The following is a 27240-nucleotide window of genomic DNA, read 5'->3' as shown; positions in this document are numbered from 1 at the left end:
CTTCCGGTCACCATCTTGAATGACAGCAGAGGCGGAGCTCTGACTGACATGTTCATTAAGGGCCGGGCTCCAAGGGCACCGCCCCGAGAGCGACTGAACGCTAACCGCGGCGTGGCGGGGCCGGCAGCCGTAGCCCCGCCCCCGGCTCTGGGCTCCACCTTTCGGCCCCACTTCCGCCGGGCGAGAGGCTTTAGGCGTCGCTGCCGTAAGTCGGGGAGGAGGTTTGCCGCATCACGGAAGATGGCGGCCGCGGCGGTGAACGGGTCCCCCGGCGCCTCGGGCTCAGGGCCTGCGGCGGCCTCGGGCGCAGTCCTGCAGGTCGCGGCCGGCATGTACGAGCAACTTAAGGGCGAGTGGAACCGCAAAAGCCCCAATCTTAGCAAGTGCGGTGAAGAGCTGGGCCGTCTCAAGGTAGGGTTCGGCGGGGGCCTCTACGAGGGGTCTAGACCCAGCCGAGTTCCCGGCCGTGAGCGAGACCAGGGCGGGCAGGGGGATCCAGTAGGGTGAAGGATTCGGAACTGCCAAAGTGCGGGCTTATAGGGGTGAAGAAGTGACAGAGGTTTGGAACGGATCAAATACGGCCCCACAGTAGGGGGGAGGTGTGATGGAAAATGTTTTGGTACAACCGAGTGAAAGGTTAATGTTTTGGTGTTTGGAGGCCTAGCTGAGAGTACCGGGGTTTTTCTCATGGCGGGGGCGGCTGGGTTCTTGACGAAAGCAGGTGGGGAATGAGAACCGGACAGGGTGATGAAGGAAGCCTGAGATGAGGGGTGTATGGTTAGACCAGACCAAGTCAGGATCGGAGATCTGGAGGTTAGGGACGCATCTGTGGGGATGGGAGGGAGCAGCTGAGTTTTGAAGGCAGGACTGAACCTAGAAAAAAGATTCTTATAGAAGAGGACCAGAATGGTGCCCAGGGCGCTTCAGACCAACCGTGTTTGTGAAAGAGTACAAGTATTGTGGGCTGGACCAAGTCCCTGAGCGAGGTGTGTCGGATAAGGAATGATGTGGGCTGGATTATGGGGGGGATGTTGGCTCCCCTCCCTCCCTGGTGTAGATCTGAGGGTGGATGGGAGTTGATAGAATGTGGGAAAGGTCTAACAAGAACTGAAGGTGCTAGTGTCCCCCCACCCCTTTGATTCCATTGAGTCAGGCATGAAGTATGTCTCCTGTTTACCTAGTGGGGCTATTAATAATTGTAACATGAGGTCCTCCTAAATGGGCACTCCGTGTGCCCAGGCCCTGTTCTGAGTGCTTTATGAGGACTGACTCCTTTAAAACTCACATCAACCTTATGAGTCAGGGATGATGATTAGCTCCATTTCCTAGGTGGGAAAACTAAGGATTAGAAAATATAAGTAACCTGTTCTTGCAGTCCCATCGTTTTCTTTCCCTGCTCTCCTTGTCAGCTGGTTCTGCTGGAGCTCAACTTCTTGCCAACCACAGGGACCAAACTGACCAAACAGCAGCTCATTCTGGCCCGTGAGTGTCAACTGGGGTAGGTGGGGAGGGGTGATGGGCTGGCGGTGATGGGAGGAATGGTGGTCAGGAGAGGGACTCAGTCACCCCCTGAGAGCCTGCTCTGTCCCCCACAGGTGACATTCTGGAGATTGGGGCCCAGTGGAGCATCCTGCGCAAGGACATCCCTTCCTTCGAACGCTACATGGCCCAGCTCAAATGCTACTACTTTGATTACAAGTGAGGATGGGTCCTGCCCCTCGTTGGGTGGGGGCAGGGAGTTATATGGTAGGCTTTTTTTTTTTTTTTTTTAATTTTAAGTAATTTCTGCACCCCTTGTGGAGCTTGAATTCACAATCTCCAAGATCAGGAGTCGTGCATGCTCTACTGACTGAGCCATGCAGGTGCTTTTTTAAATCGCTGCTGGTCCAGCCACTCAGGTCATCTTCCTTCACCCTGGAACTCCCTGTTTGCCTAGCTGTGTCTCCAGAGGCTGCAGGGTCAGGTGGTTGCCCTGGAGGTCCTTATCCTGGGATTGTACCATCCAGTCTCTGTTGGCCTCCAATCTGTTCCCTTCTCCACATTCCCACACTACATTTCCACTGCCCGCTCCTGTCACCTTTCACCTGCCCTGGCTCCAGCCTTGCCCCCTTGGATTCATCCCTCACGGCAGCCAGTAGAATCTTTGTGATACTAAATTTTGACCAATGTCAGTCCCCTACTTGGAATCTGTGATGGCTTTCCATAGCCCTCAGGCTCCAGACTAAACTCTTTCCTGTGGCCTCCGATGCTGTATCAGCCCTGACCCCTCTGACTTTGCTCCCCGCCCCCCCCCCCCCCCCCGCCCCCATCCTGCACCTGTCTCTCCCACTGGACTCCTAAAAGCAGAGGGATTTTGGTCACTGCTGTGTTCCAGTACTGCCTAGCATGAGGCTGGGCGTAGAGCAGGGATTTGCTGGATATGTGTTGAATATAAAACTTAATGATTTTTAACTCAATGGTGCCTGAGTGGATTAATGATGAAGAATTTGATATCAGGGGTGCCTGGATGGCTCAGTCAGTGAAGTGTCTGACTCTTGATCTCAGCTCAGATCATGATCTCACTGTTCGTGGGATCAAGCTCCGCATTGGGTTCTGCACTGACAGCTCAGAGCGTGCTTGGGATTCTCTCTCTCCCTCTCTCTCTGCCCCTCCGCTGCTTGCACTCTCTCTCAAAATAAATAAACTTAAAAGGGGGGGGGCACCTGGGTGGCTCAGTTGGTTGGGTGTCCGACTTCAGCTCAGGTCATGATCTCGCATTTCGTGGGTTCGAGCCCGGCGTCGGGCTCTGTGCTGATCGCTTGCTCAGAGCCTGGAGTCTGCTTCGGATTCTGTGTCTCCCTCTCTCTCTGTCCCTCCCCTGCTTGCGCTCTGCCTCTCTTTCAAAAATAAATGAACTTAAAAAAAAGTAATAAAAAAAAAAAGAATTTGACATCAGAAGTCAGGCAAACCTGAGTTTGAAAGTCATTTTACCACTTCCTGATTATGTGATCTTGTGCAAATGACTTCACCTTCCTAAGGCTCATTTTCCCCCCTAAAGGAAGAATGATAATTCTTAACATCATAATCGTAGCTAACACTCACACAATATTTATTTTAGCCAAGTACTGTTCTGATCATTTTACTTGTAGCCAGGTACTGTTCTGAATATTTTACTTGGATTAAGTCATTTAATTCACTTAACCCTTATTCGTTTGACCCACCTTCTATGAGATGGATGCTGTGGTAGTACTCATTTTACAGTTAGGGAAACTGAGGCCAAGTCAATTTACTGAAGTAAAGTCACTTGCTTGGGCCCATGTGGCTTGTGACTTCATGCCTCTCTGGGCTTCAGTTTCATCTGACTACCAAGGCCCTGATACTTCTCCAAGGAGACCGCACAGGGCCATCATCAGGGTCCCTGGAGCCTAGAGTGGGCGGGGCTCCTAGGCACTTAAGCCTTCCTTACCTTGTTTCCCCCACCCTGGTCCACAGGGAGCAGCTCCCCGAGTCAGCCTACATGCACCAGCTCTTGGGCCTCAACCTCCTCTTCCTGCTGTCCCAGAACCGGGTGGCCGAGTTCCACACGGAGTTGGAGAGGCTGCCTGCCAAGGACATCCAAACCAATGTGTACATCAAGCATCCTGTGTCCCTGGAGCAGGTGAGGGGGCGATGGGAGGGGCAGGTGTGAAGGTGGTGGTGCAGGCACAGACATTAGGGAAGACTTCCTGGAGGAATGGGCAGGGTTCACCTGTTGTTGGCTCATTTGCTCATTTGTCCACAGCTGTTGAGCCCCAGCCATGTGCTGGGTTGGTTTTCAGACCACTGCAAGCAGAACAGGCTGAAATCCATGATCTGGTGGGCATGACATTCAGATGAGGAAGCCGACAGTACATAAAAAGATTTTTTTAAAAAGGTTAATTTATGTGGTCTGTCAGGTGTTAAGTGCTATGAAGAAAAAGTAGCAAGGAGGGTGGTGAGTCGGGGCAGGGGTGAATTTTTTAATAAGGTGGTCAGGGAAGGCCTTGCTGAAAAGGTGACATTCGAGGAAGACTTGAAAGGGGTGAAGAACCCAACCATACGGACATCTGGGGGGGAAAGTGGTCTTGGTAGAGGGAGCAGCCAGTCCAAGGTCCAAAGGCAGAAACATGCCTGGCATGACTGAGGGAAAGCAGAGGACAGTATTTCTGGAACAAGGTGAGCACGTTCAGGGGAGAGCCTTAGTACCTGAGGTTAGGAAGGAGTTCCTAGAGCTGAGGTCTCACGGGAGGATTTTGTTGGGGTTGGCGGGGAGGATGGGAGAGAGAGCAGTTATGGCCGGCAGCACAGCTTGAGCAAAGGAGTGGAGGAATGAGCTTGGGGTGGATCCAGCTCTGTCTCTCCTGTGATTGGAGGATAGATAAGATAATTAGCTACCAGTCCAAGGCAGGTTGGAGAAGGAATGTGTGTGTGTGTACGTATGTGTACGTGTGTGTACGTGTGTGTACATGTACAAACCAGGGAAGGCTTCCTGGAAGAGGACGTGTCCAGTCTGCCTGGGGAATGCATGACTGTATGGCAAAGGGTGTTCTAGCAGAGGGGATTATGGAGGCACTGGGGATATGGTGGGGCCTCAGCTGGTAGCCCTCTGTGCTACCTCTTCCTCATCCTCTTTTCCTGCCCACCCCCACCTCTGCAGTACCTGATGGAGGGCAGCTATAACAAGGTGTTCCTGGCCAAAGGCAACATCCCTGCTGAGAGCTACACTTTCTTCATTGACATCCTGCTTGACACTATCAGGTGCGTGAGGGGCCAGGGTCCTGTGGGGTTCGGAGAGAGCTGGGACTCGAGTCAGAAGGCCCCAAGTTGAATCCCATTCTGGCCATTTGTGATCTGGGGAAGCTGGGCATATCGGTTCTCCTTTTCTGTGAACGGGAACTTGTCATGAGATTGTGGAAAACAGCCCTCATTTTACTCTGGGCCGTTAATCCATGTGCCCATATGTGTCAGATCCAGGGGTGGGCTTGGCACCCGGACAGAGCTCGGCAGACGAGAAGCAAGCCTGTCGTAGAAGTGCTCCAGCCCGCGAGGCATGTGACCTCACCTCAGATCACCTAAACTGTGGAACCCTCGGCTTCCTCTTCCTTAGAAAGGGGCCGTGAAGTCCCACTAGCCCCTCAGGGGTTGCTGCGTGCACAAGAGACATCGCACGGGCGGGTGGGCCGACATTTCCATGTGCCTTGAAGAATAAAAGGGTCCAGGTGGTGGTGGAGCTAGTTCATGGAGGCAAAGTGCCAGACTGAGCTGGGTTTCCATTTCTTGGATGGCAAAACCAAGCCCAGAGATGTGGTGGGAGTGAAGAGGGGATTTAATGAGTTTAAGCTGTTTGCAATTAATATTTTGGCTCTCCAGAATGAACAGGGAGTGACATAATGAGTGTCTGCTTACCTACCACTTGGTCTGGGAGATAAAATGCCTCAGAAATGGATGCATACACTCCGTCACTGTTTTTGCCCCGGCGCTGTTTTTCTACTTCAGTGTTGATCTTGGTACCTCTTAACAGTGGTAGCAGGGAACCCTCTCAGGATCAGATCTAGAAATGGGGTACAGCACCCTTGTGTGTGTGTTGGGTGGGGTGGGGGTGGGGGAGCGTTCTGTAAAGAGGTCCTCTCACGTGAATCCCAGGCTGGGTTTCAGACAGTCTGAAGTCCTCATGGCTGAGAGTGGGATTCAGAGTGTGGGCCCAGGAGTCTGAGAGCTCTGGACCCTATTGTGGCCCTGGCTTTGCAATTCTGGTCAAGCTATTCCCCGTCTCCAAGCCTTGATTAAACGGGGCAGGTAGCATGTTCCAGCCATCAGTGCTGAACTGAAGGGTCAGAGCTCACACCTGTCAGGCCGGGGAGGACAAGGCCTGGAGAGTTGTCTGTGCTCAGTAATGAGAGTCTCATCTTTCCCCAGGGATGAGATTGCTGGGTGCATCGAGAAGGCCTATGAGAAAATCCTTTTCACTGAGGCCACCCGGATCCTCTTCTTCAACACACCCAAAAAGATGACGGACTACGCCAAGAAGGTGGCTGGGGTATAGGGCAAGGGGCCGTGGGGTCAGGGGTGTGCTCACAGCAGGGTGGGATGGCCTAGAGGGACACTGGAGCAGGATTGCTGAGGTCGAAATCCATCTGTGTGACCTCAGGCCGGTTGCTGAACTTCCCTGAGCTTCAGTTTCCTGATCTGTAGAGTGGAGCTAGAATTTAACATGTGGGATGAGCACAGCACTTGGCATGAGGTAGAGGTGGACACGTGATACCTGTTGAGCTGTTGTCCTTAACAGAATTCCTTGGAGGTTGCAGCTTTTCTCCACTAGACTTTGCCTCACTCGGCCTGGGGTATTTATGCAGATGCAGTGCCCCTGGAGATGGTTTATGCATGTGGTGTACTCACCCCAGTCACTGAGCAGGGTCAAGAGCAGAGCGGAAGAGGTGGAATTGAACTCGAGCAATGGTGACAACTGATCTTTAGTGATCGTTTACTCTGGGCCAAACACTTCTCCGTGCTTTAGAGGTGTTGATTCACTGAATCCTCATAGCAGACCCAGGGAGGTGTGTGATCAGAGTCCGTGTCTCAAACATGGAGAAACGGAGGCACAGAGAGGTGAAGTTATCTGTCTAGAGTTGTGCGGGTAGAGCAGGTTGGTAGAGTAGAGCAGAGTAGGGTAGAGTACCAGCAGGCCCATGTCGGTTCGTGCTGGCTCTATGGGGTGGGGAGGGAGCCTGTGTGATCACCCCACCCATCTGTCATCCTTCCCTTTCTGCAGCGAGGGTGGGTTCTGGGCCTCAACAACTACTACAGTTTTGCCAGCCAGCAGCAGAAGCCAGAAGATACCACCATCCCCTCCACGGAACTGGCCAAACAGGTCATCGAGTATGCCCGGCAGCTGGAGATGATCGTCTGAGCCATCAGGGGCTGGGGTGGGGCAGGGCTTACGTTATTTAAAGCAGTTGCAGTGCAGGGCTCCCCCCAATAAAGGTGGATTGACATTCTCTCTTCCAGGCCCTTGTCTCCCCGGGCGGAATGATGGAGAGACAAGTTCCTTATCTCTGAAGAACTTAGAAGTTGGGGGGCCCTCTGGGGTCTGAGATAACCCTCTGTTGGGTCAGCCTCTGTCCAGTAGCCATTGCTCAGGGTTTCAAAACAGCTGCCCACTGCAGGGGCCCAGTTGCAGAAGGAGCCCCGGTCCCAGGCAGAGGGACGGTAGTAGCCAGCCGTGGACATACAGGGAGGCCAAGCTAAGGCTCGAGTTTTTCAGCGAAGGGGGTGAAGCATCACAATTTTAAAAATGTTTGCAACTAATTAAACCAGTTTGTTAAATGACCTATGAAATGGAACCCGTCTGTGGGCTACCAGTTTGAGACCTCTGTGGAACCATTGGTGTGGGCCCTAGCCTGGGATTGCCCTGGTTCCCACCCTTCCTGAGCCAGTGCTGTGACTTACGACCTCCTGTACCGCCCCCAGCCTGTATCTCCTGCCTTGAAGTTCTCGAGAAGGTATTTTAAGGCAGAGTCCAAATCTGGCTGAGCCATTTGTGGGATGTGGGATTTTCAACAAAGTCTTCCAGAGTCCATTTTCCCTGCTGTAAAAATGGAATGATCACCCCTGCTTTCCAGAGTGATTTGTGCTGAACATCTGAACTTGGCACCGATCAGCTCAAATGGAGCTCATGGGGTTAAGGGTAATGCGACCGTCTCACCTCTGGGCCCATCAGTCTGGATGCTGGATCAATGGAACCTCCGTTCTGCCGTTCTGGGTCCAGTCTCCCTGTTTCCAGGATGTGCTGCTTTCATGGAGACCTCTGCCCTCCCGATCCCATCCCTTCGACCCTAAGCAAGTGACTGACAGGTAGCTAGATATCTAGATGGTTATTTTATTGTCAAGGAGGGGGAGGCAGAGGGCATTGAGCAGACTGCACTCAGTTGGAATGGGTGGCCTGCAAATCGTAGTGCTCCAGCCCGGCCACCAGGGAGCCAGCCAGCTTGATGGTGGCAACCCAAGGCGGCTCGCTCAGGTGGTTGGTGGGCGTGCTCAGCCTAGGGGGAGGGTAGAATCAGCAGGGCATTGCCATGTGGCCAGGCCCTTAACCCTTATAGGTTTCACTTTCCCCATCTGTATGAGGGGCCATGTTTGAGCATCAAAACAGTCTAGGGCAAGGCTGTATCCATTCAAATTTAAAAGGGGGGCTAAGGGTTGCTGACTCTGTGTTCTGAGCATCCCCTCAACCTGTCCTGCCTCCACTGAACCCCAAGGGATCCAGAGCAGAGGGTCTGCCAGTGATTCAGAGTCTCAGGAACCAAGGTCAGATGGACCCTGATGACCAGATCCTGAGATTCAGAGAGTGTGTGTGTGTGTGTGTGTGTGTGTGTGTGTGTGTGTGTGTGTGGAGGGGGGTGGAAGAGGTGTAACTGAAGGATGCTCTCTGGCTCTAAGGACTCAGGTGTAGCCTCTGCAGCACAAGGACTGGGGCATCAGTGCCCTCTGGCTGCCAAAGCCTTGCGTCAGGAGAAGAGGCTGGAGGGGTCAGGAGTGCCAGGGGCTAGGCCAGGACTTTTCTGGAGGCATGCATTCCTCCCCTCTGCCCCTCTCCCTGAAAAGCTTGGGACATGGTCCTTCTTGGTGCCCTCAGGACAGGGTCAAGGCCTTGAATAGGATCAGGCCAGCTGGCACCAGCTTCCCTCCCTGATGGCTCCAGAAGGTCACAGGGGCAAGGGTCAGCTTGGAGATCTGGATACCAAGAGGTTGGGCCTAGGTGTTCCCTCTCCCTTGTCATGGGTCAGGATGGTGTCAAGTTTCTTCTAGGTCCCCAGGGGATTGGAACTCAGTTGGGTTTGAGATACAGCCAAGGGAAGGGTAATGGTTCGGCTGGAGTCAGGACACCAAAGCTGAATGGGTCTCTATCCAGGAAAAGTCGGGTTCAGGACTTTTAAGAGGTATTCCCTCCCCTCCCTACACCCCGACGACCTTCCCTCACCAGGCAGATACGTTGCGTGGTAGACGGCGATGACGCAGCTGGTGGCGGCAGTAACACTTGCAGGGACAAGAGTTAAGCACCTGGAAGGGCGGCCAGTGGCGAGTGGTGCCCGTGTTAGCCATCCCTGCGGGAGGAGCCCCGCCGCCACCACCCCCTCCACCTCCGCTGTCAGTCACGGTGGCTGCAGTACGTTCGCGAGGACCATCTCCGGGGGCGCCCGCCGCGCGGGTCGCACCCCGGGCTGCGCGGGGACCCTTGTTCCTGCGCGTGCGGGCCTTGATGGGCGCGGGCGCAGGCAGCGTTGGCTCCGCTGTGGTGGGAGCTGGAGCCGGGGATGGGGCCAGGGCCGGGGCCTGGTCGGCAGCCAAGGCGAGGGGCAGAATGGGAGCCGGGGCGGGAGCCAGGGTCGACTCCAAGTGGCCCGGGACTGGGGTGGGAGGGCGGGCCACGGGCGGCGGCGTTGGCTGGAGCACCGGCGGCTGTGGTGTGGGCGGTGGCGCGGGAGGAGGCGTGGGTGGTGGCGTGGGCGGCGGCGGTGGCAGCAACTCCTGTGGGCCTGTTGGCCCGGGGCTCGCAGGCTCGCCGTTGGTGGGCGCCGGGAAGATGAACATAGGCGGCGCCAGCAGGGCTGGTGCAGGCCTCCGGGACCCCGGACCCGGGTGCGTCTGCCCTGGTGGAGGCGGTGGGGAGCCCCAGGGCCCTGAGAGCGTGGCCGCGCGCCGTCGGGGCGCCCCGACACTGCCGCCGGTTCCGTTGAAGCGGAAGTGGCGTTCAGGGCCATCGGGAGGGCTCGCCCAGTCGAATTTGGGCTTCGAGCCTGGAAAGGTGGTGTAGGGTGGCGGCGGAAGGGCCCTGGCATGGGACACAGGCGCCGAGGGGGGTCCAGAACACCCCTCGCCGTCTCCATTACCGCCTTCTGCTTCTTGAGACTCCCGAGGGACCTCTCCCGAGGGTCGAGAGGGCCCAGGAGCCAGAGACCCCTGCTTCAGGACTTCGGCGTAAGAGATGGAACCCGAGGCAGCGGAGAAGAGTCCTCCTCCTCCGCCTCCTCCTCCGCCTCCGCCCCCGCCCCCGAGCGAGGCTTTGGCAGCTGAGGAACTCGACGCTGCCGCAGGGGCCAAAGGGGGCCCTGACTTGAAGGTGACTTTACACAGCAGGCTCAGGCCAGACTCGGAGACCGCGGGCCGGGCCATTTCGCCCTCTCCTGCTTGGGGAGGTGCCCCTCTGCGGGCTCGCCTGGCCATCTGGCCCTCGCTGCCGTGCCCCACCTGGCTTTCTGTGGGGGTTGTGGCGGGTGTGGCCAGAGCAGGAGTGATTCTGTGGCCCGGGGGCTGCCGGTCGGAAGGTGGCGGTGGCGGTGGCGGCGGCGGCGGCTTCCGCGGCGCCAAGAAGGGCGGAGTAGGGGATGGGGCCCTCGGGAGAGAGTCGGGGTCCTCTCCAGTTCGTTGCCGGGGCGGCGGCGGCAGTGGACGAAGGCTCGGAGGATCGCCCTGGCCGCGATGGCTCGCCTCCAGCAGACCGCGGATCCGGGGCACCGGCGCCGGAGTGCCCGTGGGTTTTCGCCACTTAGACGGCGCGGGCAGCAGGGTCCCCACGGGGGGCGGGGGTGGTGTGGAGACCGCGGCCGCAGCCGCCTCCTCTGAAAGGGGCGTCACTGGCGAGGGCAGTTCTAAGGTCAGGGGCAGGGGCGAGGGTGAGACCTGGGGCTCCGGGGGTACCAGGATTCCCGGGGGCGCGGAGCTGCCAGGGAACCAGACGCCCAGCCCTCGAGCCAGGCGCATGGCCGGGGAGGAGGGGGTCACCTCGGGCTCCACCGGGGACGTACGGCGGGAGTCAGAGGAGCGGTCCGAGGCCTGCTCTTTTCGGGAGCCTCCGCCCGCGGAAGGCTCCGACTGCACGTTCCCCATTTCTGACGGAGGTCGGGGACTGTGATCGGAAAAACTTCCGCCAGTCAGTCCGCCCAAACTGTGGGGACTCTACGAGGCTGACTGTATTTGCTCGTACACGTCCGCGCCAGACCCTCCCCTGTGCTCCAAGATCCGTTCAGGCACTCGTCTGTCACTAGTCTCTCGCTGCATTCCTGTTCTCTGACTCTCGAGGCTCAAGCCTTCTTCCCCATCGCCCATGCAGCTGCTGTCAGGCCTTCTCCCTCATGGCCCCATTCAGCTGCTATTCAGACACTTAGGCTCCATCCTCTTAGTGTACTCAGATTCGGTCCCTGTTCCCCCCACCCAACCCTCACCCCGGCTTGTCCCTCAGGTCACATCCCTACACTTTGGCCATGTCCCCGGTCTCCAGGCTCTAAGACACAGGTCTTGCCCGCTTTTCTGTCAGTCTGTCAGGCCACATCAGTGATGATGATGGTGCTCAGTAGTCTACAAAGCCTGCAAGGAGTTCAAGCTTCTCTCCAGGCCTTCAAACCTGGCTCTGGAGACCCAAGCCCCGCCCATGCTCTTTGGTCCCGCCCCCGATTGTGTATCGGGCCTCATCAACCCCGCCCCGGCCTGGCCTCGCCTCCGCGGTATTCTTGTCTTACTAACCCTTCAGTCCTCACCTCTAACCCTCCGATCCCTCTCTCTGTGACGATCATTTGAGTCTCTCCCTCTTCCCAGGCAGCGGCAGATCTTCGGGTCTCACTCTTAAACTTTTACGGCTCCTGGTCTACCAGCCTCCTTCAACACTCAGGCCCCACCCCTTCCCCCAAGCTCCGCCCTGGCCCCGTCTTCGCCCAGAGGTTCCCACTCACCGACTCCTCCAGCCGACCAAAGTTCAGACCGCGGCCCCCTGGGCCCAGGGCAGGGCGGGGAACGGCCGTAGCAGAAAATAACCGAAAAGAACGGGGGTGAAGCGGGTGATGGCAAGTGGGCGAGACAGCGGGGGCGGACCCCGAGATCTAGGCCCCGCCCCCGGGCTCGAGGCCCCGCCCTCCTGTGAGCCAGCAAGGGGCCGGCCCCTGACGAACCTGGATCTCCCTTTGAAATATTCCGCTGTCTTCCTCCCCGCCCCCAGACCTTGTGGCCCTAGGCCCCACCCCTTTAGTACGTTGTCCTTAGCTCCTCCCCTTTATAAATGCTCCGCCCCCTTCGTTATTCCCTCCCTCGAAGCCCCGCCCGTTACGGACACCGCAACGTAGCTCCTCCCTTTAGGCGCTCATGTGCTCCGCCCATAAGGCAATTTACTTCTAAACTCCGCCCTTTAAGGACCCCCACTGCATCTCTTCCCAAGACCCTCTCCTCCCTCAGGCCTGCCTAGAAGACTCAACCACCGTGGACCCGCCCCTTCCATGACGCAAGTGCTTGTCCGCGCCCTCGGCGTCCTCAACGACTCTCCTTCCCAAGGCCCTCTGGCCCCGCCCCCTTGCGAAGGCTCCCTTCTCGCCCCACCCCTTTTCGATCCCTACCAGGTAGTCAGCCCCTCCCATTTAGAACCCAAAGAGCAGACCCTCACCTTTTTAGAACCCTGAGAACAGGCCGTGTCCCGGACCCTTCCCCCCATCCTCAGGGATCAATGGCGCGGATGAGTGGGAAAGTGGGGTGATCTTCTCTGGATCCCGAGAAAATGGGGGCTGGGGGGCTGTTCGCTGGAGCCAGTGGCGGGCTCTAGGACCCAGCGGGCAAGTACGCCCGCCTCGCGCTTACCCCTCCCCCAAGCCGCCCCCTCCCCCTCACCCATCTTCCAGGTTCCCCCTCCCTCCCCCGTCGCCCCGGCTCCCGGTGCCCGTCTCTAGCGCCGCCGGAGCCAGCGAGGGAGCCGGAGCGAACAGGAGGAGGAGGAGGAGGAGGAGGCCAAGTCGCCGCCGCTCGGAGCCCGGCCGGAGCCTCCCAGGCAGGTGCCAAGGGGGGCGAGGGGGCGGGGGCTGACAGACTGCCTGTCCCGGTGAGGGGGCGGCCAGGACCGCGCTGCTCCTCCTGCCCACCGGGGCGCCCCCAGACCGAGGCTGGAAGGACAAGGGGTTGGGGGCCCCTAAACTGCGCGGCAGCCATTTGGGGTATCAGTCTCCATTTGGGGGCCTGGACTTCTCCGAAGACGCCCCATTCATAAAATTCCGAACTGGACCCCTACCATTGAGGAACTCTGGGGACCACTCCCCCAGGGAAACAGATGTGTGGGGAGCGTAGGGCATTCAGAAATCCCCGCGTCCCATCCCAGCTAGGCCCTGGGGGACCCCTGCCCTCTTTCTCTGCTTCACCTGTTGTCGGGGGAGGCGGGCGGACAAAGGAAGCAGCATCACGTGACTGCTCATTCACAAAATCCCATCCCATTGAGAAAAGGGGGCTGGGGGCGCTGCGACCGCCCCTTACCCTCCCGAAGGGCTGGGGAAAACCGGCAGCCTGCAGGTGGGGGAAGGGGCTAGAGCTCGCTGCCTGGGTCCCTAAGGTTCAGACGCCAGGGTCCCTGCGCTAGGTGGTAGTGAGGGGCTGGACGCTGATCACGATTACTGGGCGGAGGGCTACGTCCCCTGAGCTGGGGGGCGGGGTAAGATGGTTCTGAAGGATGCTGGGGCGGGGAGGGGGAGGAGGAGGGATCAATTCTCCACCTCCCCTCAGTCTCTCTCCCTTGCCTTCCATGGGCTGGGACCTGAGGGAGCAGGCTTGATTTTTGTGAATGAAATGCACTCTGGTTGTGTCTCGGTCGTCCGTTTCTGGCTTCCTCTGCCTCCATCTCCCTTTCGGCCTCTCTCTGGCCATTTCTGGTTCTCTCCCTGCTCCCTGCCCATCTCCCGTTGCTGGGTGACTCAGTGAGCTTTGCATCCGGTCTCATTCATAAATCCGGGAAGGGGTGGGGGGAAGAGAGCCTGGGTTTCTCACCCAGCCAGTGGCCTGGGCGGCCGAGTGTGGAGGCAGCGTAGGGGCATCTGGAGCTGAGTTGATGGGCTCTAAGAAAATACATATGCGCAGGCACCCAGCTGTGAGGGGGAATGATGGGTGGGGCTGTGGGAATGTGCTGAGGGATGAGAAGGAGACTGGGTTGATAGGGGAAGAGCAGGGAGGGGGAAGGGAAGTGGAAAACTGGGGCTGTGGGGGTCAGGATGGGAACGATGGGGAAAGGGACGAAGGTGGGTGCGGAGAGAAAAGGTGGATACGGAGAAGGTAAGCATGGGAGAAAAGAGGTGGCATGAGGCAGAAAGAAGCCATGCTGGAAGAAGGTGGGCATTGGGGGTGGGGGGAGAGGCAGGTATGTAAGGGAAGGTGAGAATCGGGGCCTGACGGTGCAGTGGATCCAGATGTGAGGGACGAAGAGGGAGATGAGGCTTGGGGCGAACGCTGAATGGCAGAGCGGGATCGGAGCTCACTGACTTTGTCCCTGTCTCCCCACCTCCTGCAGGTACATGGTTCAGGTCCGAGCCGTGGTGATGGCCCGAGATGACTCCAGTGGGGGCTGGCTGCCTGTGGGGGGCGGGGGCCTCAGCCAGGTGAGCGTTTGTCGGGTCCGAGGGGCCAGGCCCGAGGGGGGGGCCCGCCAGGGGCACTACGTCATCCACGGGGAGCGCCTTCGGGACCAGAAAGTGAGCCACCCCGGGGCGTGGGGGTAGGGTGGGGGCATGGGGAAGTAAGGGGATGGGGCTGGGAGTGCAGAGGTGAGGTCAGGTCGTCTCCCAGCCCGGAATCAACCTGGGGTGTGGGATGTGGTTTGGAAGTGAATACCTGTCTTTGGATAAGAACTGGGAGTTTGGGGAATATCTGGGGTATTCGGCAGGTCCTGTCCACTGCCGTTGCCTGGAGGGCTATCACAGCAGCCTCCTCGCTGGCCTTGCCCTGCTCCTGCTCTCTCCCTCAACCGCAGTCTGTTCCACAGGGGCCCTGCTGACCCCTGACTCAGAACCCTCCTGTGGCTCCATCTTGCTCAGAGATCCTTGCCAGGAGGCCCTACACCACTGGCCCCTGTCTGCTCTAAGTATATGGAGGCATTTGGTGGGGAACCATCTGGAAGCGTCAAATAGGGTTTCCAGTCCTATATGTGGGTTCAGCAGGAGTATCCTGGGCTGTCTGGCATGAGCTGGAAGGACACTGTCAAAGTTTCAGCAGGGGATGTGGTAGAAAGACGTGGATTGTTTGAAAAGGCTTGGGGGATGGGTTGCATCTCAGAGCCGAGGTCAGAAGGAACAACCAGGGGGATTTGAAATGGTGTGAAGGAATACAGTGACGTTGGGCCAGGATATGAGGAAACATCTAGGGCGTTGACCAGCATCTGAGGGGGAAATCTATGGGAGTTTGATAAGAATTTGGGGGTAGTGTTTTGGGAGATTATTGGGGCATCAGAAGGAGATTAATAGTAATACCTTGAGATGTTCAGCAATGTTTGGGGGGGTATTATTGAGTCAGAAGGAGGGATGTTGGGTTATCAGAAGGGGCTACTAGGAGAAGGAAAATGTGGAGACCAAGGGCTTGGGGGAAATATTGGAGCATCAGAGGTGTGCTCAATAAAATTGGGGAGTGGTGTTGGGGTGTCGATCAGGGTTCAAGGGTACACCTAGGGTTGAGAAATGAAATTTGTGGGATGCTTAGGTATGCAGATAGACTGAGGGTTAAGAGGAAGACACAGGCATGTCTGGAAGGGGGTGTCTGACCTGCCCCCTCCCTGCCCCCTCAGACCACCTTGGAGTGTACCCTGAGGCCAGGCTTGGTTTACAACAAGGTGAACCCCATCTTCCATCACTGGAGCCTGGGCGACTGCAAGTTTGGGCTGACGTTTCAGAGTCCCGCAGAAGCTGACGAGTTCCAGAAGAGCCTGCTGGCTGCACTGGCTGCACTGGGGCGAGGTGAGCGGTGCAGGCCGTGGTACTGGGGGATGGGGTGGAGGGGTGGGAGAATCTGGAGCCTGGCCTGGGGAGCTCACTGTCTGCCTCTCTCCTTGCCCCAGGCTCGCTCACCCCCTCTTCCTCCTCCTCTTCCTCCTCCCCTTCCCAGGACACCGCAGAGACTCCCTGCCCTCTGACGGTGAGTCTCCTCCAGGACACGGCTCTGCTGGGGGTGCCGGGGGGCTTGTCTCTATCAAACATTCTTGAGCGTCTCTGTATATCAGGCACCAAGCCACATGCGGGGGACACAGATCTGGGCCCAGACTGTTAGTGTCAACTTAATGCCAGCTATCCTTGTTTTCCCATTGTGTCGTGGGTCACACATTCATTCAAGGGTATTTATTGAGCACCTTCAGTAAGTAGTGTTTTAGGCACTGGGGATACATCAGTGAACAAAACAAAGTCCCTTTCCTCATGGAGCTTCTATTCTAGTGTGGAAAGGCAGAAATTTTTTTAAAAATTTACTTTAGAGCGAGAGAGAGAGAGAGAGAGAGAGCGTACACGCATGAGCAGGGGAGAGGGGCAGAGGGAGAAAGAGAGAGAGTCTTAAGCAGGCCCCACACTCAGCGCGGAGCCCCACGCGGGACTCAATCTCATGACCCTGGGATCATGACCCGAACCGAAATAAAAAGTCAAATGCTCCACCGACTGAGACACCCAGGCGCCCCAAGGTAGAAACTTTTTTTTTTTTTAAAGATAAACTATCTTTTACAGTAAACAAATTAATGACAAGTCCAGCCTTCTAGTTATTCAGGGTATAATCCTTGAACTCATCCCTGACTTTTCTCCTTTTTTATGCCCCTCATCCAATCTGTCATCAAATATTGGCCTCCCTTTCAAAATGATTAGAATTTGAATGTCCAGCCTCACCCTCCAGCTGCAGCATTCCCACCAGCTTCCTATTGCCAACTGCCCCCCTCCTCTTCCCTACTGCCTGGAAGTTCCCCCCACACGGCCAGAGAGACGCTATTGATATCTGAGTCAGATCATGGCCATTCCTCTACTCAGACCCCTTCCAGAGCTCCATCTCACTCAGGGTAAAGGACAAAGCATATAAGATCCCATAGCATCCGGCCTCCTATCCTCCGTTTTGCTCACTCTGTTCCAGCCACACTAGCCTCCTCACTGTTACTCCTACACAGCAGACACGTTCCTGTCTCGGGGTCTTTGCACCGCTGTTCCTTCTGTCTTGGAATACTCTTCCCCAAATTTCCACACGGCTCGTCCCCTTATTTCCTTCAGGGTTTTTATACACATATCGCCTTTCCTGAGTAAGCTGTTTAAAAATCGCGTCTTCCAATGCTCCTTATCCCGTTCTAATTTTTTTCCCATCTTCTGGATATTTCCCTTATTTCCTCTCTAAATAGACAATTTTCTTACCTGTTAGCATATTGCCTGTCTCCTGTGCTAGAATGCCAGCTCCAGGAGGCAAAGATCTTTTGTTGCTTTCTTGCTGCATCTCCAATGCCTAAAACAGTGCCTGGTATACAGTAAGTGTTCAGTAAATATGTGTCGAATAAATTTATTGAATGAATAAATGCACATAATGTCAGACGCGATTTGGCATTTGCTGGGAACAGTGGGAGTTGCTGAGACTTAGGAGAACAAAACTGGTTCCTGGGGCAGAAAAGCCGGAGTCCCAGGGTCAGGGGAAGATGTGGGTGGGGCTACCCAAATCACGCAGACAGTTCCCACGTACTGAGTGCTCACTGTACTTTCCGCTCTCTGAGAGTTACGCTGTACTTTCCACGCTCCGTCTTACGTCCTCACAGTGGCCTTTGTGAGCCTGGCATGTCATGGGTGCTCAATGAATGTTTACTGAAGCTAGTAATGGATGAAGTCAGAATGATCCCCAAGCTACAGAAAAGAGTCCGAGGTCTGAGAAGTGACGTTTCCGTTTGTAAGGGACGGTTGGTTTGGGTGAGGAAGGAGAACACTCCTGGTGGGTGAAGCTGCCCCCGTAAAGGTGTGGTGGTGGGAATGAGGCAGGAAGGTGGCTGGCCGGCCAAGGGAGAGGGGTTCTGGGAAGGGAGGATATTTTGATGTTCTATAGGTTGGTGAGCTGAGCGGATAAGAAGAGGGGGTCAAATAACAATAACCATTTCCAGTCTCCCCATACTTCAGGCATCCTCATGCCCTTTACAGTGGGCCCTAACCACATCCTTATGAATAGACACTATTATGATCCCCATTTTGCAGAGAAGGAAACTGAGGCTCAAAGAGATGAGCTCACTTGCCGGAGGTCACACAACCAGTCAGTGGCAGAGCCGGGGCTTGAACCGAGGCCTGTCTGGCCGCAGAGCCCTCGCTCGCCACGGGAGGGGGTCTATGTGAGGGCATCGGCTGTGCCGGGGGTTCGGCTCTGAGGCCGCCAATCTCCTCCAGTCCCATGTGGACAGCGAGTCCTCCTCCAGTCACAGCCACCAGGAGACGCCTCCCACCGCGGCGGCGGCGGCCACTATCATCACCGTGGAGTCAGCTTCTGGCTTCGGGCCGGCCACGTCCCCCCAGCGCCGGCGCTCCTCCGCTCAGGTGCGACCTCTGACCTCCAGCAGAAGTCTGGGGCTCCGGGTGAAGTGGGGCAGGGTGCTGGGCCCCGAGGTAGGCGGGAGCTGAGACCCCCAGAAGGGCAAGAAAACCACAAACAGATCCTGGGGGCCGGCTGACTTGAATTGATGGCAGTCGTGGTGGGAGGGTGCTTGGAGACTTCGGTCCTTCCGAGGGTTGGGTGAGGGCTTCCCGTGTCTCCTGCGCTCTTGAAGATTTTGGAAAGTTCTGAGTTCTGAACTCAAGGGTTTGGGGGACGGCGGGGACAATCTTCGAGTATATGAGGGAGTTTTTTGTACTCATGGAAGGAGTTCTTTAGACTGCTTAATTTGTTAGGAGGGCCATGGTATCCAAGGAGGTTAAAGCTCCCTGGGGACCAGATTCCTGCGTCCTGAAGGAGGAGATGGCTGGGGTCCAGAGCTCCCAGATCTGGGAGCTGGGACTTCCTGAGTCTTGAGAAAGGACAGGCCTGGGAGCCTGGACCACTGGGTCCTTAAGGTGCGGGCTTGGTGCCTTTGGTCTGTTCTTTGATATCCTCTGTCCCCTGTGAGAGGAGTGGGCTGAGGGCTTGGAAGTCACTGCCGGACCCACACACTCAGGATCCCAGGACAGCCTCCTAGGATGAATGAGGCCTGAGGCGGGGTCTTTGGATTCTCGTCTTCTGCGACTGGGATGGATTGTGGTGGAGTGTGGGGGTCACGGGCCCTGCTAACCTGTTCTCCTGTCCCTTCGTCCCGCAGAGCTACCCTCCGCTCCTACCGTTCACGGGGATTCCGGAGCCCTCAGAGCCCCTGGCCGGGGTAGGGGGCCCGGGCTGGGGCGGCCGTGGCTATGAGGATTATCGGCGCGCTGGGCCGCCCGCACCCCTCGCCCTGTCCACCTGCGTCGTGCGCTTCGCCAAGACCGGCGCGTTGAGGGGTGCAGCCCTGGGGCCTCCCACCGCGCTACCCGCCCCTCTCACCGAGGCTGCGCCCCCAGCGCCCCCGGCTCGCCCACCACCCGGCCCCGGCCCTGCCCCTGCGCCGGCCAAGGCCTCCCCGGAGGCAGAGGAGGCGGCGCGCTGCGTGCACTGCCGTGCGCTCTTCCGCCGCAGAGCTGACGGGCGTGGTGGCCGCTGCGCGGAGGCCCCGGACCCGGGTCGCCTGCTGGTGCGCCGGCTCAGTTGCCTGTGGTGCGCCGAGAGCTTGCTCTACCACTGCCTGTCAGACGCCGAGGGCGACTTCTCGGACCCGTGCGCCTGCGAGCCGGGCCACCCGCGTCCCGCCGCGCGCTGGGCCGCGCTGGCCGCCCTCTCCCTGGCGGTGCCCTGCCTCTGCTGCTATGCGCCCCTGCGCGCATGCCACTGGGTCGCGGCACGATGTGGCTGCGCTGGCTGCGGGGGTCGCCACGAGGAGGCGGCGCGGTGAGGACGGCCTGGTGGGTCCAGTAGCTGCACCGAGGACCCAAAATTGAGGGTCCAGGACCCTGGACTCTGTTCGGACCCCAAACCCAAACCTAGGCACACCCGGAACTTGGAGCTTGAGTTTGGATTGAGAGACCCCAGACCTGGAACCTGGACCCCAAATCTAGGACTGAGAGACCCCAGACCCAGCTTCATTGGGATGTCTGTCCAAGAGGTCCCAGGCATCCTGAGTTCTGGTGTCCCCATCCTGCCGCCATCCCCTCCCTGACCTAGACTGAGGAGACTCCAGGCATCCCCCACACTCTACACCTCGGGCAGGCTGGGGAGCATCTGTATCCCTGAGAGACGCAGGGCCCTGCACCCCAACTCCCTGTTCAAATAACCAACCCAGACCCTATCATGCCTGACGCTATGAACCCTCAGATTACAGCCCTGGAGTTAGTCAGGAGTTACCAGTACCCGACCCTGCCTGTATACAATTCCTCCCAGATCATGAGACCATAGAACCCAGATTCACCCCAGAGGGTCACCGAATGCTCACCTAAAACTTGGGGCACCCATATCTGAGATGTTCTTGTAGCCTCCAGGACCCCTGAGACACCAAACTCTCTTACAATGCCCTGAGTCGTTCGATATGCCCAGATGTTCTCTGACCAAGATGACTTGGGAGACCCATCTCAGAGTCTCTCCCATTCCCCCCAACCAAGATCCAGATGTCAGACTCCAAGATGCTCTGGGAGCCAAGGACCAAAGACCTCTGTAGACCCACCCACCCCAAGGCAGTGTTCCCAGGAGCTTTGGATCTCCTATAGGGGACTCTGATGTGCCTCGTACTCCCCTATGTAGTACTGAAGGCCACCAACACCTTGGGGCCCAAGACACTGGTCCCAAGTCCTTTTTCAAAACCCATTAGACTTGGATTTCAAGCCCCATAATAGTCTGGAATCTTTGGCTGCTTTGTATCCACAGATCCTCAATTCCCTAAAAGCTGGAAGCCCAGCCCCCAGAAGATGGGATGTTCATGGCAACCCAGACCTCTGACCCCTTGGCCCCCAGCCCCTGAGCGACCCCAAGGTGCTTTGGGAGCACTGGTCCCAAGACCCCAAGGTGCCATTGATACCCCAAATTCAGGGCTCAAGCCTACACAACATTGGGATGGTCCCTGCTCAAGACCTTGGTCCCTCCATACCAGAGACAGAACTGAAGTGCCCCAGGGCCATAGCACCTTCAGATCCCAGATTTCTTTGGACTCAAGCCTCTTAAGCCTGATATTCCCCAAGACCTGGTGCCCTTGAATCCTGATGTCTATAAGCCCCTGAAACCCCAAGGTCCCAGACCTCTGAATTCAAGTCCTAAGGATCCCAGCCCAAGCCCTCAGCATCTCACAGAACTACCCTTTTACTAGGGTAAAAAAACAAACATTTTGAGCTCATGTTTCTGAATTCCAGAACTACCCCAGAGCTCCCCCACTCCCATCTTTAGGACCTAGCATTGCCATAGATGATTACGCAAGCTGTTCAGTAATCAAAGCCACACAGTCAAGGTGGGGGTGTGGCTGGAATTCACACTGCACTCTGCTGGCTACACTGTGCACGAAGTCACTTTTTAGGCTAGCTATGGATCTACACACACAGACACACATGCACACCCCTTGCACTCAGCCCCAAGCCTGACCTTGAACCCAAGTCCTAGTCCAAACTTCTTCTGTTCTGCCCTGTTAACCCATTCCCTTCCATCTCAGAGTTGGGGATTGCTTTGCGAAGTTTGAAAGCCTATTTCATGGCCCTCTGTGATCCCTCTTCTGGGCAAGGGGGTTGCCACAGTCTCTTTCCAGAGTGGGATGGGACTTCCAGGGTACCTCAGATCTGATGGCCTGAATGGGAGGATCAAGGTCTTGGAGCAAGACAATCTCAATGCTCTGTGGGCTTGGGACCTGCATCTGGTCCCAAGCATCTGGAAATGTGCACTTACCTTTCTTCATTACCCAGACTTGGATGACCTTGTAGGAGTTCAAGGGATAGGTCAAGGGGGTCAGAGGGCTAGATCCTTCTGTCACTTCCTTTAAATTATTAACTATTTATTACATCCGGAACCTGTGAGATTCAGCTCTCCCAACCAGACCCTGGGATGGGTGAGAGAACAGGGGGATGTCCCTCCCATCCCCACTCTGCCCAGCTCTCATCACTGTCAGACCCACCAGAGCTGAGGGCGGAGGGACCGGGGGCTGGGGCAGCCTGGGTCCCCATCCCCCTCTCTGTGCCTCGGTCTCCTCCCTTCCGTGGTGGGCGGGGGGAAGCTCCATTCTTAACCTACCTCGTTTTGGGGAGGGGTGGGACGGGGACCAGAGTGCTGTAAGGTGCTGTGGGATCTGCGGATGAAGCGGTGGGAGCCGGGGAAGGTTCCCCCGGCCCCCACCTCCCAGCACCGCCTCTCCCAGGTCTCCCGGTCCTGCTCCCTGCTGATACCCACCTCTGATCCATGATTCCTCTTCATCACCCCCAAATCAGGGGTGCGTGGAGGGCTGACCCTGGGAGCCAGGAAGACCTCAGACCCTGGAGCCCCCAGGCCCAATTTCCCAGCTGCCTGCCCCTCAGATTGGATGCTTGGCCCCCAGATTTGGGGGAGGCACCCCGACATTTATCTTCCTGATCTCGATTCCAAGCCAGTCTGTGACCTCAATATTGTTATCAGTGCAGGCTGCAGTGGTGGGGGAGGATGGGGGCCAAAGACCCAGCCTTGTCATTGGGGAGGGGGCATGAAATATTCGCTCCAAGAAACGTCTGTGACAAAGTCTCAGCCTGTGTCCTTTATTTGCATTGATACACCCCATCCATCACCTTCCTGAACACCAAGCCAGTCTCCTACCCAATTCATCCTTTCTCCACTTCCTTTAGTCCCAGGCAGGCCCTCCAGCTGAGTTGCACACATTCAGTCACTCAGGTACATTTACTGTACACCCATTATATGCCAGGCCCTGTCCTAGGCACTGAGGATGAAGCAGTGAACAGAACAGACAAAACCCCTTTCCCACGAGAAACTTCTGAACTTTATCGTGGAGGAGACAGTAAATGACATGTTCGAAATGATGTGTACTATAGAGAAGAATAAAGTGGGGAGGGGGGTACAGTCATCTTTAGCCAGGGTGGTCAGGGATGCCTCACTGAGGAGCTGACATCTGGACAAAGCCTTGAAGGTGAGGGAGTCCTGCGGACGTCTGCAGGGACATTCTAGGTAAAGGGGAACTGTTCCCTGCAAAGCCCTGGGGGAGGAGCATGTCCGGTAAGTCTGAGGGACATCGGGGAGTGAGTTTCTGGGGGGGAGGAAGCAAGGAGGAAGGTACTTCAGGGATGAGGGCAGACCTGTGCGGGTCCTTGCAAGCCATCGCACGGACTTTGGTGTTCACCCTGAGTGTGATGGAGATACAGGAAGGCTCCAAGCATGGGAGGGATGTGACCTGACTCAGGTGTTTACACGTTCCCCCTGGCCGCCTGCGGGGAAGACACTGGGAGTGGGTGGGAGGGAGATGGAGAGGCGGCTGCTGTGATGGCCCAGGGGGAGACTGGCACCAAGATCTGCGTGAGAACAGTGGAGGCAGGGAGAAGTGGGCAAGATAACGGATCTATTTTGAAGACAGAATCCACCAACTTAAAGAGTTTACAAAAAAAAGGAAAGGAATCAAGGCTGTGATTCCAAGGTTCCAACTTGAGCAATCTTTAATGTCTTGTTAAAGTCAACAAATGGTCCCAAGTACCCAGCCTTGGGGTAGGCAGGAGCATGCAGGATTAGGTCATGATTTTAACAACAGCGACAAAAACAGTAGCGGTCCTAACAGCAGTCCTAGGTTAAGTGATTAAAAGCAAGGACTCCAGGATCAGGTCTAGTTTGAGTCCTGGCACCACCACACATTCTCTCGGCCGTATCCTCTCTGAACCTCATGTTTCTCCTCCCTAAAACGGATCTGAGATGCTTTAGTAGCACACACAAAATATTCAATATATGTTGTTAGTTACTGAGTACCCCGGTATGTCTACTAAACATGTACGTACAGGACTCATTCTCACGACTAGTTTTATCCTTGTAGAGCTAGGAAGCAATTTGGCAGGGAGACACAGGTGGTGAGTAGTGGACTCAAACCCTAATCCTAACCCAGGGTGCAATCTCTTAATCACGACGGGATATTGCACCTGCTCCCTTTCCAAGGCCTAGGGAGCCAGAGGGGTGAGGGCCCAACTCCCGCATCGTGATCGATGAGAAGGAGGGCCTCGCTCTGTTGGGGGTGCGTGTGTGAGGGGGTGGAATGGTGGAAACAAGTTTCTGCATTTGGAGCGGAGCTGGGAGGACAACACTTGGTCTAGGGTGCTTCAAGAGCAGAGGGCATCTGAGGGAGGATGAGAAAAAGGCAACCGAAGTTTCTAAGCTGCAGCAATAGCGACACCCGCTGGCCTGTCGCGACAGCTGGGATCCTGAACGCACGCGCGGGATTCACAGAGCTGGGGGATTCCACGGTCCTGACTGAGTTACCCGAAGGGCGGCGCTCTAGGTCTCCGCGCCGGCAGGCCTGGGGGCGGGCCCTACTGCCTCCTGCACCAATCGGAACGCCGAAGGCCCTTAGGGGCCGATTGGACGGAGCCGCAGCAGGGCGCCGGGCGCGCACGCCGCTCCTGGGGCGGGGCCTCCCTCCGGCCGGCAGGGGGCGCGCGCCTGGAGAACAGGCAAGCTTTCATGGAGGGGGCGGAGGCGGAAGCGCGGGAGTGGGTCGCTGTGGCCCGGGACCTGCAAGCCTTAGGGTAAGGGGAACGGGGGGGAGGTGGTGGCTAGGGGCACAGGAGGGGACAGGTTTGCCCTCAGAAATTCCTACTGACCTCTCCAGCCCCCTCCCGCTGCCTCGGCCCCGCCACAGGTATGAGGGTTTCTCGGGGGCGACGTCGCTGGGCACCTCGTGTCCAGACTTCAGGGCGCTGTGCGCGCGGCTGGCGGCGGAGCTGGCCACTCTGGGCGCCCTGGAGCGGGAGCGGGAGGAGAGCGCGGAGGTGCTGAGGGCCGGCGACGGTACGTGTGGAGCGGGCAGCCCGGAGGGGTGGGGCCGCGGAGGTCGCCGCCGCGCCCTGACGTGTCTCGCCTCCTGCAGGCCCCGGCGCAGAGGAGGCATTCCTGCGACAGTTGGCCGACCTGCTGCGGGAGTTGCATTGCCCGGACCGCGCGCTCTGCGGCGGAGACTGCGCGGCCGCGCTGCGGGAGCGCGGCGCGTGCCTGCGCCTGCTGCGTGAGCCGGGGGCTGGCCCAGGATGCGGAAGTGGGCGAGGCTACAGCCTCTAGAGGGGCGGGCTCAGCACCTTGGGGTGGAGCCAGGGTTCCCCTAAGGGGGCGTAGTCAGAATTGAGGCGGAACCGGAGGGTTGGAGGTGGTGGGGTTAGAATTTTGACGAGAAAGGCCTGATGTTTGAGTGGGTTGGGTTTGCTGTTGCGGGCCAGGTGTTTCCGATGTGGGCCGGGTTCGAAGTGCGAGCGGGGGACAGGGTCTCGAAGTGGGTGGAGCTTATCCTGGAGGTAGAGCCGGGGTTCTAGGTGCGGAGAACTAGAAGGCGAGAAGCAGATGGAACTTTCTGACCCCGGTGGGTCGGTGGGTCGGGTGGCAGCTCTCCTTGATTGCACCGCTCCTTTTTCCTTCTTTTAGGCTTTCTCTGTTCAGAACTCCAGGCTGCCCGCCTCCTCCGTCTGTACCCGCGGCTGGATTCCAGCCCCGCACCGCCCTGTGGGGAAGGGGCAGAGGAGGGAGATGACGTGGTTCAGGAACTGGTCCTTACCTTCCAAGCTCTGGGGCTGCCCAGACCTACGCCTGGGACCGCTGCCAGCCGGCTGCTGTGGGAGTTGCATGACAAGGTAGAGAGCTGGAGTCCCTTCCGCACCGGGGCCACCCCACTTTCCTTGTGGTAGGGGGAGTCCTTTCTCCAAAAGCGGTTCTGGCAGGAGTGCCCCAGCCACGGGGATATTTTTCTAGAGCAGTGACCACCATTCTTGATTCCGACGCCTGGGTCTTCAGGACCATGGGGAACTGGAATGCACGGAAAGTACATCTGGTTTCTGCCTCGTCAACCTCAGACTCCTCCTTCTCCCGTCAGATCTCTGAGCTGCTGCCTTCCCTGCCCCCAGGATTCCTGCAGCCCCTCCTCAGCAACCCGCTGGACGCACCCAGATGGGTAAGACTGTGTGTGGCTGTATGCCAACAGCGTCCTCACCCAGAGATGAGAGTCAGGGGGACCCCTGGCATGACTGAGGCCTTTTTCCCAGGAGGCATTGGAGTCTCTGTGCCAAAGGCTGAGAGATCAGTACTGCTGTCGCCGCTGCCTTCTCCTCAAGCGCCTGGACCTCACAACATCTGCCTTCCACTGGAGCGATCGGGCAGAGGTGTGGGCATAGAGGACCTTGGCAGGAGCAGGGAGGACCGGTTGTGTGGGCCACCAGTACTGGGAGGAGGAACGAAGGCCAGGAATATTTCCTTATACCAGGTTTTTAGATTCTTGTAAGGTTTGGGGCTCTAGAATGGCAGGGCCTCCAGGGCATTCTAAAATCTAGAGGCCCAGGACATTCTAGAATTCCCAGCTTTGAGCTGGGAGTGTCTTTGGAACTATACATAACTCTTGTTTAGAGATGTGGGGGGTGAGACCCTAAGTGGAGAAAGAGATGCTTCCAAGATGGCAGATGCCACCTGGGGAGGGCTCTTGGGCACCTTTTCCATGCCCCCCTCCCCAGGCCCAAGGAGAAGCCATGAAGGTAGTGCTGATCCCAATTCGGGAGGCTCTGAGCCCAGAATCAGATGTCTCCATCGCGCATGTCCTGGCTGCCCGAGCGGACCTGTCTCGTCTTGTCCCAGCCACCAGCAAGGCTGCCCGCCGAGGGACCTGCTGTGCCATCAACAAGGTGGGCACCTGGGGGTAGGGAAGGGCCCCAGCATCCTTGGCCTTCACACTTGGCTCTCTGGTCTCCGTGTTCATCTTTCTTCCCTGAACCTCAAATCTGATCAACTCTCAGGTGCTTATGGGCAACGTGCCAGACCGAGGGGGCCGTCCAAATGAGCTGGAGGCTCCCATGCCCAGCTGGCAGAGCAGAAGAGAGGACGGAGGTGGGCGGAAGGCAGGCCGCCAGAGCTGGGGTCGCAAGAAGAAGAAGAAGTAAAGGGGAACTGGTGGTTGAGTGGGGGGGATCCTCTCTGCCAATCCTCGCGGAGTCATTTTGAGAGTTTATCTTGGCATCTGGCTCCCAGGCCCCACATCCTCTGTTCCTAAGTTTCCAGATGTCCTTCCCCCATCCACCACTCAACAGCAAGGACCACGTTCTCTAGAAAATAAATTTAATTTATGACAGCTGTAGGACCTGTCTCTGTGGGGTCAGGCCAGGGGTGCTCAGGTTTGAGAAGGGGTAGGGGTGTCTATGTCCACTGGGTTTCAACAGGTCCCTGTTGCTCTGACCCTCATAGTCCTTTGCTCTTTAGCAACACATCTTTCCCTTCCTATGGGCATAG

General features: G+C 57.3%; 4 protein-coding genes across 5 annotated transcripts; 3 read left to right on the top strand and 1 right to left on the bottom strand.

Moving 5' to 3' along the window:
• PSMD8 (proteasome 26S subunit, non-ATPase 8) lies at positions 1-7323 on the top strand. Its single transcript, XM_042919483.1, has 7 exons — positions 1-411; positions 1410-1482; positions 1596-1698; positions 3472-3637; positions 4655-4755; positions 5914-6025; positions 6767-7323. Exons 1-7 carry the CDS (start codon positions 49-51, stop codon positions 6902-6904), a joined length of 1056 nt encoding a protein of 351 aa, XP_042775417.1. The 5' UTR covers positions 1-48; the 3' UTR covers positions 6905-7323.
• Positions 7324-7853: 530 nt separating this feature from the next.
• GGN (gametogenetin) lies at positions 7854-11928 on the bottom strand. 2 transcript variants are annotated; one of them, XM_042919481.1, is made up of 3 exons: positions 11721-11928; positions 8975-10900; positions 7854-8036 (listed from the first exon to the last, which is right to left on the bottom strand). In XM_042919481.1, exons 2-3 carry the CDS (start codon positions 10879-10881, stop codon positions 7919-7921), a joined length of 2025 nt encoding a protein of 674 aa, XP_042775415.1. In that variant the 5' UTR covers positions 10882-10900; positions 11721-11928; the 3' UTR covers positions 7854-7918. The 2 variants fall into 2 exon arrangements, with proteins under 2 accessions (XP_042775415.1, XP_042775416.1); XM_042919482.1 differs by lacking the exon at positions 11721-11928 and adding an exon at positions 11529-11696.
• Positions 11929-14049: 2121 nt separating this feature from the next.
• On the top strand, positions 14050-23121 carry SPRED3 (sprouty related EVH1 domain containing 3). The gene is made up of 5 exons (XM_042920397.1): positions 14050-14480; positions 15566-15734; positions 15836-15912; positions 18159-18305; positions 19061-23121. Exons 1-5 carry the CDS (start codon positions 14304-14306, stop codon positions 19724-19726), a joined length of 1236 nt encoding a protein of 411 aa, XP_042776331.1. The 5' UTR covers positions 14050-14303; the 3' UTR covers positions 19727-23121.
• A 360-nt stretch (positions 23122-23481) lies between these two features.
• Positions 23482-27082, top strand: FAM98C (family with sequence similarity 98 member C). The gene is made up of 8 exons (XM_042918493.1): positions 23482-24509; positions 24623-24771; positions 24851-24985; positions 25396-25601; positions 25841-25918; positions 26010-26126; positions 26472-26639; positions 26751-27082. The coding sequence occupies exons 1-8, from the start codon at positions 24445-24447 to the stop codon at positions 26892-26894; spliced, it is 1062 nt and encodes a 353-aa protein (XP_042774427.1). The 5' UTR covers positions 23482-24444; the 3' UTR covers positions 26895-27082.
• Positions 27083-27240: the final 158 nt, after the last annotated feature.

This window comes from Panthera leo, chromosome E2 (genome assembly GCF_018350215.1).
Source record: "Panthera leo isolate Ple1 chromosome E2, P.leo_Ple1_pat1.1, whole genome shotgun sequence".
In the NCBI taxonomy this organism is placed as follows: Eukaryota; Metazoa; Chordata; class Mammalia; order Carnivora; family Felidae; genus Panthera; species Panthera leo.
The sequence above is the reverse complement of the archived record's forward strand: the minus strand, read 5'-3'. Positions and strand labels throughout refer to the sequence as shown.